The 16,101-nt window shown below is 47.3% G+C and overlaps 1 protein-coding gene across 4 annotated transcripts in view; it reads left to right on the top strand.

Moving 5' to 3' along the window:
• The first annotated feature begins 10,382 nt into the window (after positions 1 to 10,382).
• The window catches only part of esyt2b (extended synaptotagmin-like protein 2b), a 119,117-nt gene continuing 113,398 nt past the window's right edge, over positions 10,383 to 16,101 (top strand). For 3 of the 4 annotated variants that reach the window (XM_007901180.2, XM_007901178.2, XM_007901177.2), the window contains exon 1: positions 10,493 to 10,932. In XM_007901180.2, coding sequence (XP_007899371.1) covers positions 10,519 to 10,932 — 414 coding nt within the window. In that variant the 5' untranslated portion in view covers positions 10,493 to 10,518. Of the gene's footprint in view, positions 10,933 to 16,101 lie in introns of all 4 variants that reach the window. The other variant, XM_042332491.1, reaches the window with a different exon arrangement.

Genomic DNA, 16,101 nt, shown 5'->3' with positions numbered 1-16,101 from the left:
GGGAAGGGAGGAGTGAACAGACCGAATGAAAAGAAACAACCGAGTGCACGTTTCAAATAAACTACCTGTAATATTCTCTTACACATCTACATCAACAACAACAACAACAACTTGCATGATTAGCATCTCAGTGTGCTAAAGAACCTGTCCTGCTGACTCAGCTGTAAGAAGTTTCCTGGAACAATCACTGACTGTTCTTTGCAAGTTGAAAAAGCGCCAACAACACATTTGTGCCTCATGCATACACCAGGGTAACTTTCACAACCAGTTGAACTAGAATCAGTTCTGAAGCGGTCTGAGACTTCTGGAGCCAGGATACTGTCCCTGAATACATCAAGCACAAGCGCAGGAATCTAAAAAACCAAGAGCAACACATTTTTATCCAGGTTTTATCCAAACTCTGGGTTTACTCTGCACTGCAGGACCCTTGTCATCCCTGAAGAATGAGATGACAAGTGTAGTATGTGTCCTCCTCGACCTCTCTGCCTCCTTCGATACTGTTGACCACTCCATCTTCATACACTACCTCTCCTCCTTACTTAATCTTCGCGGACCTGCCCTTGCCTGGTTCGATTCCTATCTTTCTCACTGTCTCCACTTTGTTGTCTCTAACGGTTTCTCCTTTGGCCCCTCCACTGTCACATCTGGCATCCCTCAGGGCTCTGTCCTTGGCCCTCTCCTCTTTAATATCTACATGCTCCCTCTTGGTGACATCATCCGGAGACATGAGGTCAACTTCCATATGTATGCAGATGACATCCAACTCTCTCTTTCTGCCTCCACCCTCAACTCCAGGACCACTGCTGTCCTGACAGACTGGCTGTCGGACATCAAGTCCTGGATGAGTGCAACCTTCCTACAGTTGAATGTGAACAAGACTGAGGCCCTCCTGATTGGCTCGCGCCAGCGCCTCTGCACCTCAGGCTCTGGCAACATCAACCTCCATGGTTGCACACTACAACTCACCAGCCAGTCAGGAACCGAGGTGTCTTGTTCGACCCTCAACTGTCTTTTCTTCCCCACATCCAAACCATGACCCGCTCTGCTTCCTTCACCTCCGTAACATCGCCCGACTCTGCCACTACCTCACCCCTCAGGCCACTGAAACTCTTGTTCATGCCTTCATCACCTCCAAGCTCGACTATGCAAACGCTCTGCTTGTCGGCCTTCCCAACTCCTCCCTCCACAGGCTGCAGATAATCCAGAACTCTGCAGCCCGTGTCCTCTCCCGCACCAAACTCCATGACCCCATCTCCCCCATTCTCGCCCAACTCCATTGACTCTCTATTCTTCAGAGGATCCAATTCAAAATCCTGGTCCTCACCTACAAAGCCCTCCATGGCCTCGCCCCACCCTATCTCTGTGACCTCCTAACCCCCTACCAACCCGCCCGCTCCCTCCGCTCTGCCGGCTCCGGCCTACTCCATGTCCCCCGACCCACCCGCCCCACCATTGGTGGGAGAAGCTTCAGCCACTCTACCCCCAACCTCTGGAATTTCATCCCCGAATCACTCCACCTCATCCCCTCCTTAACCTCCTTCAAGTCCCGCCTCAAAACCCTCCTCTTCGACCATGCCATTGGTCACCCCCCTTCCCCTCCCCTCTCCCCCCTGACCCCAGCTCGGTGTGAAATACACTATACAAATGTAATCTTGTTGTTGTTGTTGTTTGAAGAAGTAGGCAACTTTGGATCTAAGGTTCCCAAAGCTTTCCACTGTGACGCTAGACTAATCCATACAGAATTAATTGCTATCAACATCTCCATTATTGCAGCATGCAATGATCAGGATAATACATGGCGGCCTAGATGGACCTTGGTCTTTTCTTGTCTAGCAATTCCTATAATCCTATAATCCTTGCATTTGATATAGCGCTTTTCACGTCGGGAGGACGTCCCAAAGTGCTTCACAGAACACACTGTAAAGTGAATTGACTGTATATTTGTGGGCGAGTGCCGCAGCCAATTGCGCACAGCAATGTCCCACAAACAGTCGTGGATTGAAAATGACCAATTTATTATTGTTTTGTTTTTTGTTTTGGAGGGATTATTATTAGGCGTGTGGAATAAGGAAACATGCCCAAGGTTTCGCCCTGTCTGGAATTGAACTCAGGTCTCTCACTTGCAAAGCGAGTGCTCTAACCACTGAGCTACAGGACTCCATTATGTTCCTATGTTCTTAGAAGGGCCTTAGGCAGCAGTAAGAAAAAGGTGTGACTCCTTTCCTACACACCACCAGATACATATGGCAGTGAGGTGCACCATTTACCTTTATTGCTGTGTATATGAAGGCCCTGAACACAGTTTATCGTTGGAGCTAAAATACATACCTGCATTGGGTCTGTGTCAAAGTTTGTCCCTATCAGACACTTTTCATGGGAAGCCTTGTTGTATGAGTTGTTCCTGAGGATACGCATTGAACGTTGCTGGATCATCATCAGTGAAAGATGCCCTGAAACTTGCTGGTTATCTAGCACAACAGAGATTTTCAAGGCTGCTTCTTGCGGACTTACATATTCCATGGTCTGGAACTATGTGCTTAGGTTTGGATGAAGGAGGCTCTTGAGATCCATTTGATCTAATCTTTCCAGAATACACACCCTTACGCTTTCCCATTATGAACATCAAGCTGTTTCTCAAATGTCATGTGTCTTGAAATCAACTACCCTTGCTGGAAAGCTGTTCCAGACTTTATCCTCTATGTAAAGAAATACTCCCTAGTGTCTGCCCCTCATAATAATGTATTTGTTCCTCTTGTGCTGCAGCCTTGGCATAGTGGAAAGTATTAGTTACTTCTCTATCCTATTTAGCATCTTATATATGTTTTTATCCTCCTATATAGGTAAGCAGGGTCTCCTTGGAGCTGAACTGGCTCCAAGGTGACATGCCTGGCATGGAATGTTAGAATTGGGCCGGGCGGGTCCACAGTATTCCAGGGCACTGCTGATGACAGCACAAGCTGTCTGGCTCATCGGCAAGACCTGGAGGGGCAGACCAATTACTTGGATCAAAAAGTCATACTACTCATCTCCTACTACTAAGCCAAAGCCCTAACAGGTTGGGTGGGCCTCGTTGGATAAGCAGTGGGAATGCTTGCTGGACAGTAATATCAATGGCAAGCTACGTGGTTTTAGGTAGTTAAGACTCCAGCATTTACCCCAACGCACATTCTGGGTCCCCTTTGGCTCTCAGTTTGGATACTTTTAAGCATGGTGATGGGTTTCCACATGTGTCAGTCACCCAGCTGATCAAAAAAAATTTTTTATGGTGATCCCATGGCACTATTCAAAATGAGAAGGGATTATCTTCTAGTGTTTGTGGAGTCCTCGGTGATCAGAGCACTCGCCTCGCAAGCGAGAGACCTGGATTCAATTCACAGTTGCTGCACTATATAGTATATTCTGTGAAGTGCTTTCAGACATCTCCTGAAGTGCAAGATGGCTATACCAAAATGTAAGGATCATTATTATCATTCACTTTCTGGCTGTTTGTGCAACTGGGTGCTGCATTCACATACAAAGTCACAGTCACAACACATTACAGTAAATCTTATGGTGCGTTTTGAGAGATCTTCCTGAAGTGAAATGCACTATATCAAAGGCAAGAATTATTATTTTTATACAGGTATTCTCAGTATAGTCTGACCAGAGCACATGCAACTTGTGCATGAAGATGCCGGTGATCTAATTCAGTTGGAATCTGACTTCAACCGGTATGGTATCTGTATGAACCTGGTTTATAACAGCACATTTCATGGTGGTAACCACTGGAATAATGGAAACTCAGTTCCCACCATCAGAACTGCACCAAAGACGCTTGCCCTGTAACCACAAAACAGTATTTAAGGAAAATGTGAAACCATTCAGTCTGAAGTAACTATAAATCAGCGCCCCAAAGAAAGCATAGCTGCATCCTACTCAATAAAGACTGGTAATCATGTAAAGCCACTTAACAATCTGAATAACAACGTGGTGAGAGTATGACAGCTTTACAAGGAATGCGTTGAGTTTCATAAAGCAAGAAAACTGTGTTTTGGATATCAAATATAGAATTACATGGAGTTATACAAAGTAATATGGCTTGCAAACAGGCCATCCAGCCCAACTAGTCGCCTGCTGGGGTTTATACTCCACATTGGCCACACCCCTCCTATTCTCCCCCTCCTATTCTCCCTCTCCTCTTTTCCCATCTCCCTCATCTAAGCATCCGGTTTTCTCTTAAACACGGTGGTGTTTTTTGCTTGAACAACAGCTTCCAGCAGTGATTTCCATATTCTCACCACTCTCTGCATGAAGAGTTCCTCCCAAACTCCCTATAGACCCTCCAAAACTTTCCTATCTCCCAGATAAAATCGGTCATTCATTTCATGGCTGTTTGTGGGTCATTGCTTTGCACTAATTGAGCTGCCGCATTTGCCTGCAAATGCTCAGTAAATTCCTGTGGTTAGCTTTGACACAACCACGAATCAGTCAATAAATTGATAATCGACAAGGCGGAATTAAAATTATCACCAGTCTTAATTCTCAGGATGCACTTTTCACCCGACTATTTTGGATGTGATTGATTATTAAAGCTGTGTAAAACGTAAAATGGTTTGTTCTATTATTTTTGATGCCAGAATTCTTTATCGAATCCATGCTAAAATAGGAAGACAATCAGCAGTTGGAAATGTGAGCTATCTGCAAAGAGAGGACTGGGCATTGAGGGAGAGTGCTGGAGAAATTCAGGAATGTAAAAGCATTCTGTCTTTCAAACAGACTGCGGATTGAGAGAAACTCAAAAATTGCAAATCGAACCTCCACTAGAAATACTATCCACGGAAAGAAGTTCCACCTAGATCTAAATCTAATCTATTTATGTAGCAGTTCAGTATGCCTGGAATTAGGCAATTTATTGAATTCAGTCAGAACTACAAAGTCATTTTCTGCGGTTCTTCAAAAAAAACTTGCAGGAAAACGGCTTCTAAATTAAGATTGTATTTAAGAATTTGCCCGGTTCTGGAGCCCCTGGAACACTACCTGAGTAATGGTGAATAATAATAATAATAATCCTTGCGTTTGATATAGCGCCTTATCATGTCGTTGAAAGGTCTTAAAGCGTTTCACAGAATATACTGTAAAGTGCATTTTGTGGACGAAATTCAGCAACCAATTGCGCACAGCAGTATCACACAAACAGTCATGGATTAAGTGATCAAATTATTATTTTTATTTTTTAGAGGGATTATTACCTCCGAAAACCGATCCACCAATTGACTAACAATCGGGTTCCTACATAGTGCCAGTAAGTTAAATTAACTTAAATTAAATATACAACATACTTAATTCTAGACTCTCTGATTAATGTCTCTTCCTAAAGCTGAAGCCTCTAATAGTGCTTCCCTAGTACAGTACGGTACTGGAGTGTCAGCCTTGACTACGAGCTCAGTCAGGTATGTCAGGTAACTGAAAAAGACAAATATCTTAGCTCAAAGGTTGGAAATTGAGCGACTTGAGTAATTTGATCTAAGAATAAAACAACTTGAGTTTTGCTGGCAATCCACTTTGCACCAATTGATGCTCATTGAATACATTCACAGGGTGAAAAATAAGGCTCCTTTTCAGTAAAAATAACTTGGCCTCATTCTTAGAGCTGGCCTCTTTCTGTTTCTTTTTAAATGTCATACCGTTTCCCTGATGACATTCCTGGAGTTTTTCACCTGTAAAACACACAGTGCAATGCCAGCCAAGTGGAGCAGGGATACATTGCTCCATATTAAGATTGTCCTGGTAGGCTTTCCTGAGAGAAACAGTTGATTTGTTTTAGACATCTGAAAGCATTTTCAGAGAGATATTATAAAACTGATTAAGAATTAATTATTAAATTACCATAAATTTAATTTCAGGTGTTAATGAATAGTCAACAGGTTATTAGTATTATTAATAAACTAATAATACTTGCATTTGATATATTTCATGTCTGGAGGGTGTCTCAAAGCGCTTCACAGGTTAGACTGTAAAGTGTATTGTGGCAGCCAGTTTGGCACAGCAATGTCCCACAAATAGTCATGAAGTGAAGTTTTTTTTTATCTGGAAGATTGTTGGCCAGGATAGTGGAGAAACTCCTTTCTCTTTTCAAATAGCCATCATGTACTCAGATACTGGGAACTAAAATCAGTTACGATGGTATAAAATAATAATAATAATAATAAGGTGGGAGAGGGTCAGGCTCCTGTACATCCACATCCATTTTTGATGTGATTAATATTGAATTCGGAGGGAAGGGGACGAGGTCGACAATAGCGTACTTCGAAGTTCTTTTAAATTAGATGAGGGATTTAAGGGCCGATTCTCAATAGGGAGGCAGGTCTCCTTCCAACTAATGTCATCATTAATTTTAAAGTGGGTTGTTCCCAGAGCCTTTCACCAGAGAATGGGACTTAGTCCGTGTCCTCTCACACTACCTGTTAGCAAGAATCGCGTATCCTAACCCTAAACTAAACTCCTCCGATGGCCTCTCAACTTCACCATCCTCATAAAAATACAAAATCCAGATTGTTTGCAATCCACTGGGAGCATTCCTGACATTGTAACAATAATGTCCCGTCAGGTGTGTTCCTGGCTCACGAATACAAGGATTTTAAAAATTATTAACTTACATTAAGTTTCTCAATTCCAGACAAAGGGAAATTTCCACCTGTAGCTGGTTTGGTGTAAGGATGTAAGTATTTCCACTTGTCAGACATCCTGATGACCCCCCCCCCAAAAATACATCAAATTACATGACAGGGATTTCTCTGTCAGTGTCAAATGACTGTCATTCGTTTCGGGGTGTTTAATTTTAGCCTGCTTCCAGCTGGCATCTCCCTACCTCTCCGACCTGCTTACCCCTCCAACCCACAATTCGCTGCCTGCACTTGACTGGCTCCAGCCTCCTGCGTGTCCCCCGTGCTCTCTGTTCCACCATTGGTAGCCGCACTTCCAGCCACTATGCCCCGAAACTCTGGGATATTCTTCCTCTATCCCTCCGCTTTGCCCGTTCCTTCCCTTTTTCAGGTCACGCCTGAAGACCTTCGTATTCAACCGTGCCTACAGTCACCTACCCCTCCACCCCAGCTCGGGGTATTGTCAAGCGCTCTGGGATGCTACCATGCATGAGGGGCGCTATATAAATGCAAGTTGTTGTTGTTAAGTAAGTAATTAGGTGGGCAGGATGCATCCTTCGAGGAAGCGAGTGAGCATTCCCTGGTGCTAGGAGTCATTGAAATAAGGCTCGCGCCAATTTCAACCCTCCCTCCCCTGCCATCTGCTGTCAGAGGGGGCAGTAATATCAACGTTTCGAGTCCATGATCCTTCATCAGAGCGCCAGGAGTTCTGACGAAGGGTCATGGAACAAAAACGTTTACCCACTTTCCTTTCTCCATAGATGCTGCCTGACCTGCTGAGTGTTCCCAGCGACTTCTGTTTTGGTTTCAGATTTCCAGCATCTGCAGCATTTTGGTTTTATTGGGGCATTAATGTCTACGTCAGGGGGAAAATTCACGTCTGACATGAGGGGTGCATTGACATCTGACATCTGGGACGGGGTGGGGGGAGCTTTAACATCCCATGTCCTCCCTTGCCTCAGACTCCACGACCCTATCACCTCCACCCTCGCCTGACTCCATTGGCTCTCCATCACAGAGGATACAGTTCAAGACCTTGGTCCTCACTTTCAAAGCCCTCCATGGCCTCGCTCAACAACAATAAGATTGCATTTATAGAGCGTCTTTCACGTCGGGAGGACGTCCAAGGCGCTGGACAGTTGGGTCAGGAACCGAGCAGGGGGGAAATGGTCAGGGTGAGGGGAGGGAAGGGAGGGAGCGAGGAGGGGGTAGAGAGTCAAGAGGGGAGGTGAAGGCACGGTTGAAGAGGAAGGTCTTGAGACCGGCCTTGAAGGAGGAAAGGGAGGAAGCAGCCTTGGATGCTGATGCTGTCAGCGCCTGAGGTGCGGAGGCGCTGATGTGAGCCAATCAGGAGGGCCTTAGTTTTGCGCACGTTGAGCTGAAGAAAGTTGTCTCTCGTCCAGGACTCGATGTCGGACAGGCAGGCTGTCAGGACATCGGTGGTCGTGGAATTGAGGGTAGAGGAGGAAAGGTAGAGTTGGGTGTCATCCGAATACATGTGGACGTTAACCCCATGTCTGCGGATGATGTCACCACAGGGGGAGCATATAGAGGGTGAAGAGGAGGGGACCGAGGACAGAGCCCTGAGGGATGCCGCACGAGACAGTGCGGGGGCTGGAGGAAAAGCCGTTAGCGGAGACAAAATGAAGACGGTGGGAGAGGTAGGACCTAAACCACTCAAGGACAGGGCCTTGAAGGTTGAGGTGGGAGGACAAGCGGTGGAGGAGGATAGAGTGGTCGACCGTATCGAATGCGGCCGATAGGTCGAGGAGGACGAGGAGGCAGAGGGAGCCCTGGTCGCAGATGGTCAAGATGTCATTAGTGCCCTTGACCAGGGCGGTTTCCGTGCTATGGGCAGCACAGAAACCCAACTGGAGGGGTTCAAAAAGTGAACGGGTGGAGAGGAAAGAGCGCAGCTGGGAGGCGACGACTCTTTCGAGAACCTTGGACAGGAAGGGAAGGTTGGAGATGGGCCGGTAGCTTGATAGCTGTGACGCATCAAGGGAGGGTTTTTTTATTTTTAGAGTGATGGTGGCAGTTTTGAGGGGAATGGGAACAGAGCCAGAGGAGAGGGACAGGTTAATGGTGTCTGTGAGAAGTGGGGCAAGGAGGTGGAGCTGGGAGATAAGGAGTGGAGTGGGGATGGGTTTCAAGGACAGGATGAGGTTGGTGACAGAGGGTGGGGAAACGGGTTTGAAGATGTGTAAGGGAGGGTAGGAGTCGGAGTGTGGGAGGAAGGGGTGGGGGGTGGGTGGAAGTTGGAGGGGCAGTGACCGTGGAGTGGATTCCCTTGATTTTGGATTCAAGGAAATCCAGCATCTCCTCGCAGTGAAGGTTGGTGGAGATGACCTATGCGGGGTGGACGGAGGAGTCGGGATGTGGTGGAGAACAGAAGCCTGGGGTTCTTCTTCGCCTCCAGGATTATCCTGTAGTAGAAGGACGACTTGGCCGAGGCTAGAGTGGAGCGGTAGATTTTGAGGAGGTCCAGCCAGATTTGCCGGTGGACCGTTAGGCCAGATTTGAGGCAGGTGCGTTCAGCGGCCCGCACCTGGCTCTTCAGTGAGCGGAGGTGGGTGGTGAACCAGGGGGAGGAGCGAGAGTAAGAGACAGTACAGAAGGTGATGGGGGCAAGTGTCGAGTGTGGAGGAGAGGGTGTTGTAGAGGAGGGTGAGAGCAGAAGAGGGGTCAGTGAGGGATGAAGGCCAGAGGGAGAGTTCAGAGGACTCCAAGGCAGCGGTTAGAGAGTGTGGGAGTAACTTCTTCCAGGGGCGGTAGAAGATGGTGGTGGGTCTGGTGGAGGTGGGGAGGGGGTGAAGGTGGTGAAGGAGATGAAGTGGTGATCGGAGATGGCCTTATCGGTAATGGTGACATCCAAGACACTGAGGCCGGGGTGATCAGCAAATCGAGTGGGTGGCCGTGAACGTGAGTGGCGGAGTTGAAGTGAGGGAGAGGTTGAGCGAGGAGAGGAGGGAGGAGAAGTCCGAGGAGGTGGAGCAGGAGGGGGTGAAGTGCAGGTTGAAGTCGCCCAAAATGATGAGGCGATCAGAGCAGAGGCAGAGAGATGTTAGGAGGGTAGAAATGTCGGAGATGAAGGTGGGAGAGGTAGAGGAGGAGGATTTTGAGTGAGAGATGGGAGGGGTGGGAGAGGCTGAGGTGCTCGAAAGAGGGGAACGAGCCGGAGGAGTAGGGGGATAGGGCAAGTGGTGCCCTTGAGATAAGGGCTACACCACCGCCAGGGCGGTTGGGGCGAGGGATGTGGTGGGAGGTGTCGCCGGGTGGTGTGGCCTCCGTGAGGGGGAAGGTGTGGCCCGGGGTGAGCCGGGTTTCCGTTAAGGCCACGATGTCAACGCTCTCTCAAGCCGCTGTAGGGCAGGGGTCACGGTGCTGTGATTGTTGTTGTTGTTGTTTGTTGTTGTTGTTGTTGTTGATGATGATGTCAGAGAGGGGGGAGTGTGTGGCTTATGAACGATGTGACGTCAGAGAGGGGCATTAACCTCTGACGTCGGAGTGGGCGGAGGTCAGTGACGTCCGACGTCAAAGCGGAGTGGGGGGTGGAGGGAACGTGACGTGAGACGTCAGGAGCGAGGTGCTGGCCGGCTGGTTGGCGAGCGAGGCTGGAGCGGGCGGGCGGGATGAGCGCGAGGATCGGGGGTTGAGCGCGAGCGCGAGAGGAGAGCGCGAGCGAAGGAGGAAGAAAGAGGTCGCGAGTTGAGGGGGACTGAGGACAGAGCGCGCGCGCGAGCGGCGCCTCCTCCTCCTCCTCCTCTTCCCCCCCCCTCTCCCACCACCTGACAGACAGCCCACCCGCACGAGACACACACACACACACTCGCGCGCGCGCACACACACACGGAGAGAGAGAGCGAGAGAGCGCGCGATGAGCGTCCAGGGACCAACGGCCGCGGCGCCAACCGTCACCGAGGAACCGGGCGCCTCTGCCGCCGCCGCCGCCGCCGCCAGGAAGCGCCAGGCCAGCGTGGTGGATGAAGGAGCCATCCCGAAGCCGCAGCAGCACTCCAAGCAGCAGCAGCAGCCGCCGCAGCAGCTGATCAGCGTGGACGTGGCCGGCATCCTGCTGCAGTTCGCCAAGACTTTTGTCATCATCTTCCCGGTCTACGCGCTGGGCTACTTGGGCCTGAGCTTCAGCTGGGTGCTGGTCGGCCTCTTCTTCTTCTTCTGGTGGCAGAGGAACCGGGGCAACAAGCGCTCGCGCCTGTCCCGGGCACTGGCCTTCCTGGAGCATGAAGACACCTTCCGAGAGGAGATCAAGAGCTCGGACCTGCCGTCCTGGGTGAGTGAGTGAGGGAGGGAGAGGGGGAGGGGGGGAGAGAGGGAGAGGGAGTAGGCGTTGAGGTGTCGCTTTGCTGCTCTCTTATTACCACCGCCCCCACCCCAGGCTGCTCAGCACAGGAGAAGGGAACCTTTCAGCTGCCGCCAGGTGGGCCGCCGGTCCAGTGGTGGCTGTGTGGGTGGGTGGGTGTCTGGCTGTGTGTGTGAGTGGGTGGGTGGGGGGTGTGTGGCTGTGTGGGTGGGTGGGTGTCTGGCTGTGTGGGTGGGTGTCTGGCTGTGTGTGTGTGTGAGTGGGTGGGGGGGTGTGTGGCTGTGTGGGTGTGTGGGTGTCTGGGTGGGTGTCTGGCTGTGTGTGTGAGTGGGTGGGGGGGTGTGTGGCTGTGTGGGTGGGTGGGTGTCTGGGTGGGTGTCTGGCTGTGTGTGTGTGTGAGTGGGTGGGGGGGTGTGTGGCTGTGTGGGTGTCTGGCTGTGTGGGTGGGGGGGAAGTTCATGGCGGTGCCGGCGATTGTTAACTCGAGTTTCACCGTCAATCTGACATCTCACTAATTCACTCCTGTCTTTGATTGAGGGACTGACTGACTGACTGACTGCCTGAGGGACCGACTGGTTGAGTGACTCATAGAGTGAGAGACCAACTGATTGACCCGTTGAGTGAGGGACTGACTCACTCGTGGAGTGAGGGACTGACTCACTCGTCGAGCGAGGGTCTGACTGACCCGTCGAGCGAGGGTCTGACTGACCCGTCGAGCGAGGGTCTGACTGACCCGTCGAGCGAGGGACTGACGGTGATTTGATTCAGGATCGCTCCCCGGAGATACAGCCGTTCTGTGTGTCGTTCATTATCGGCGCAAAATGCCCGTCCGCTGCAGATGATCAGGAAGTGCAGGAGTTTGTTTTCGCAGTGCCTGAAGTGTTCCGAGAAAGCGTGTTCCTGCTCAAGGTGGACCAGTCCAGCCTTGTGCTATCAGCACTCAGCGCTCTCTTTGCTGTGGGTGTTGGAAAAGCAAACTTCGAACGCTGTAAATTTTTAGCTGTCGTACTGTACTCATTATACTTCCCACTTTTGCAGTGGGGCAGCATTCATTCATCCATTCATTCATCCATTCATTCATTCATTCATTTGCAATACACAGTACCGTATCTGTTTTTGCAGGAACATCAACTTGAACCACGCTCTCTGTTCTGCAAACCACGCTTGCCATGCGTTTGGCAGCTGGTTGGCAGGTTGCTGTGAAACGGATTCAACCCCTCCCCCCCCCCGAGGAGTGTCACAAATTGTAAAAGCCTCATTCTCGACGATTGCCTGTTGGTAGCTGAGCGTGGAGAGTCGACAGCTGAGAGCGTGTGAAAATTAGCACTGTCAGATTTCCACACCTCCTCGCCCCCCTCCTCCTAAACTTAAGGGCAGGTTTGGGGTGGAGCCAATGTCGACATCTGTTACACCGGTTTGTGCTCCTCAAAAGCTATCCTGGTGACCGGGTGATCGGATCACATATTGCAAAATGCAGCATTTGTGGTTCCGGCACTTCTGACGGTTCTCTGGAATGTTTTTATGGTGTCTGCAAGAATTAGGGTACTCTGACTACGATCTATTTAGATATTTGATAGAAGGTACTTTTTGAAATTCAAATGAGTGGCAGCAACTAACTTTTTCGATGTGTTTGTCTTGTGATTTTCACTGATCTGAATGTGACTGGAATAAAACCAATCTCTCATTTGTGACACTTTTATCAAACTGTTGCTTCTCGAAGCGCTTCGAATTTGAAATGTTTAAGTGACTGAACTGAAAATGGGTATTCAAAAAAAATTGTTCTTAAACTGGAGACTTAGTTTGTTTTGCTGCAGGACAAAATCCTCTGAAGCTGAAACAAAAAGATTCCATCTCTCTTTTGCGCTGAGTGCAGTATTGAACAAAAGCACAAGCTTCAAAATTAAGAAGGAATTTAAGGAATTTCCACAATTCTGTACACACTTACAATTTAAGAATTTGGTCTTAAGGCTAAGACCATGTGGAAAGTTCATACTTCACAGCAGAACCTAAAAATGCTCAATGATGATGCTCTTCCTTTAGTGATCTATTTTCCTAAAACGTGTTCTTTTAATGCTTTGAGGTTTCAGTATAGCTGACACTGCAGTGCTGGAGAATTATCAGATGAGTCATTAAACTGAGAATCCTGTCTAACTAATCAGATTTGACACTAAACATCCCATTTAACATCCAAAAAGAGAAGGGGATTTCTCTTTCTGCCCTGGCTAACAATCCCACAGATAAAATGGTCATTCACTTCATTGCTCTTTGAGGTACTTTGCTGTGTAAATTTGTAGGCAGTCGCATACAAAATACAGTCACTACACTTTACAATGAATTCTATTAAGTGTTTTGAGAATCATACCAATATCAAAGTCGCAACACAACATCAAATGCAAGGATTATTGTTAGACTGGATGGTGCATTATAATAATAATCCTTGCATTTAAGATATCATGTCTTTGAGACATCTCAAAGCACTTCACAGAATATACTGTGAAGTGCAAACACACAATCACTATACTAAACAGGAATTATCCATGAAACACTATGAGATGTTTTGACATTTTGGCCCTTGGCATCAAATGTAAGGATTATTTATAATAATAATCCTTGCATTTGGTATTGTGCATCATCATGTCAAAATGTCTCAAAATGCACTGGACAGTCAGGGATTTGGATCCGAGCAGCAGGTTGGGATCAGGAGGGGTGGAGGGCATCAGGACTGTATTGGAGTGTCAGCCGAAAATATGGGTTCAAAGTTTTGTCGCGGGGCTTGAACCCACAAACTTCTCAGAGGCTCAGCTACGAACTGAGACAGGACGACACAATATTTTATAATAGGATTCTAGTTTATAAATCACGAGTTCTGATTGAGTGAGAGTCTGGTTGTGATACCCACAGTTGGTAAATAATGCAGATGAAATTCCAAAGAAAGGGTATATAAAGTGTTGCTGTATGTTGCTGCGTCACTTATGGTAGTAATAACAACAAAAATAACCTTTACATTTAATATAACCCCTTTTCCATCGGAGGACGTACCAAATACTCATCCGTAATCTTGCACTCTTCACCAGCTAGGTTAGAAATGCTGCACAGTTGTAGTTCATACAAGTGACGTGGACAAAGGGTCTACTCTGTAGTTATAATAAAATCCACATCAGTGCTATTGTGAAGTATTGTGCAGATGTTTTGGACATCTCTGCAGTTGGGAGATAATCAGATTCAGAGTAACTGAGCGATATCACAAATGTCAAGTTATTACAAATGTCTCGTTCCTGATGCCACCAGGAAATGCATAAGTGGTCAGTGAGCTGTGGAAGTTTGGCATCTTGGATGATAGAAAAGTTTATAAGATGCAACTGAAAAGCTCTTCTGAGGAGATATTAACATGGCTTAATCCACATTTTTGGCAATTTGTCTCATTATGTTTGCTTAATTTCCACAAGCAGAGTATTCAGCCTTCCCTGCCAGGGCTGCTGTTATTTGGGCACACTTACATTTGTAAATGTCACCAGCTAGTTCATGTGAGTGACCTGGACAAAGGGTTTATTCTGTAGTCATAATAAAATCCACATCAATGCTGTATGTCCTATTTCTCATACTGGGCTCGATTGAGTCTCAGTGCACCTTATTGTGTTTGCTATTGCCTTGAGCTGGAAAGGGTTAGGCTGTGCTATAATTGTTATCGCATTACTATAACATTGTAAAAGAGTAACCCGGCCATCGACTTGTATGCTTTCAGCCATTCTCCCCACTTCTGTCTTTGGACTGCATCCCGATTCCCTCCTTACTTCATAGAATCATAGTATTATACAGCACAGAAGGAGGCCATTCGGCTCATTGTGCCCGTGCCAGCTATTTAAAGAGCTATCCAAATTAATCTCAATCCCCCGTTCTCTCGCCATAGCCTTGCAAATTTGTCCTCCCCAAATATCTATCCACTTCTCTCTTGAAAGTTGTTCCCGATGTGAAAGACGCTACACAAATGTAATTTTGTTGTTATTGTTGCTGTTATCAAATCTGCTTCCACCACTCTTTCAGGTAATGCATTCCAGATTTGAAAATTCACTGTCTGAAAAATTTCTCCTCATCTCCTCTCTGGTTCTTTTGACCACTCTCTTAAATCTGTGTCCCCTGGTTACCAACCCCCCGCCAGTGGAAACAGTTTCTCCCTATTCACTTTATCAAAACCTTTCATAATTTTGAACACCTCTATTGAATCTCCCCTTAACCATTTCTCCTACAAGGAGAACAATCCCAGCTTCTCTCGTCTCCACATAACTGAAGTCCCTCATTCCTGGTACCATCCTGATGAACCTCCTTTGCACCATCTCCAAGACCTTGACACCCTTTCTAAAGTGTGGTGCCCAGAATTGAACATAGTACTGTAGCTGAGACCTAACTAGTCTTTTATAAAGGTTCATCATAACCTCCTTATTTTTATATTCTATGCCCCTATTTATAAAGCCAAGGATCCTGTATGTTTTTTAACAGCTTTATCTATCTGTCTTGCCACCTTCAAAGATTTGCTTATCTCTGCTGCTGTACCCCCTTTAAGATTGTACCATCTAGCTTTCATTGCCTCGTCTCATTCTTCCTCTCAAAATGCATCACTTTGCATTTCTCCGCATTAACTTAATCTGCCATGTTTCTACCCATTTCACCAGTCTGTCTTAAGTCTTCCTGCAGTCTGCTACTATTTTCCTCACAGTTTACTACTTTTCCTAGCTTTGTATCATCTGCAAACTTTGAAATTGTGCTCCCTACACCCAGTTCCAGGTCATTTATATAGATTAAAAAGAGCAGTGGTCCTAATACCGAACCCTGGGGGACACCACCAGTCAAAAAACAACCGTTCACCACTACTCTCTGCTTTCTGTCTCCCAGACAATTCTGTATCCATGCTGCCACTGTCCCTTTAATATCATGTGCTTCAATTTTGATAACAAGTCTATTATGTGGCACTTTATCAAATGCCTTTTGAAAATCTCAAAATACTACATCAATTCACTACCTTCATCCATCCTCTCCGTTACTTCGTCAAAATACTCTTTATCAAGTTTGTCAGACATGATTTGCCTTTAACAAATCCATGTTGGTTGTCCTTTATTATCTTCTATATTTTTGACCTGACATTTA

Source organism: Callorhinchus milii, unplaced genomic scaffold (genome assembly GCF_018977255.1).
Source record: "Callorhinchus milii isolate IMCB2004 unplaced genomic scaffold, IMCB_Cmil_1.0 Scaffold2, whole genome shotgun sequence".
Taxonomy (NCBI): domain Eukaryota; kingdom Metazoa; phylum Chordata; class Chondrichthyes; order Chimaeriformes; family Callorhinchidae; genus Callorhinchus; species Callorhinchus milii.
Note: the sequence above shows the minus strand (reverse complement) of the source record. Positions and strands in the feature narration are given on the sequence as shown.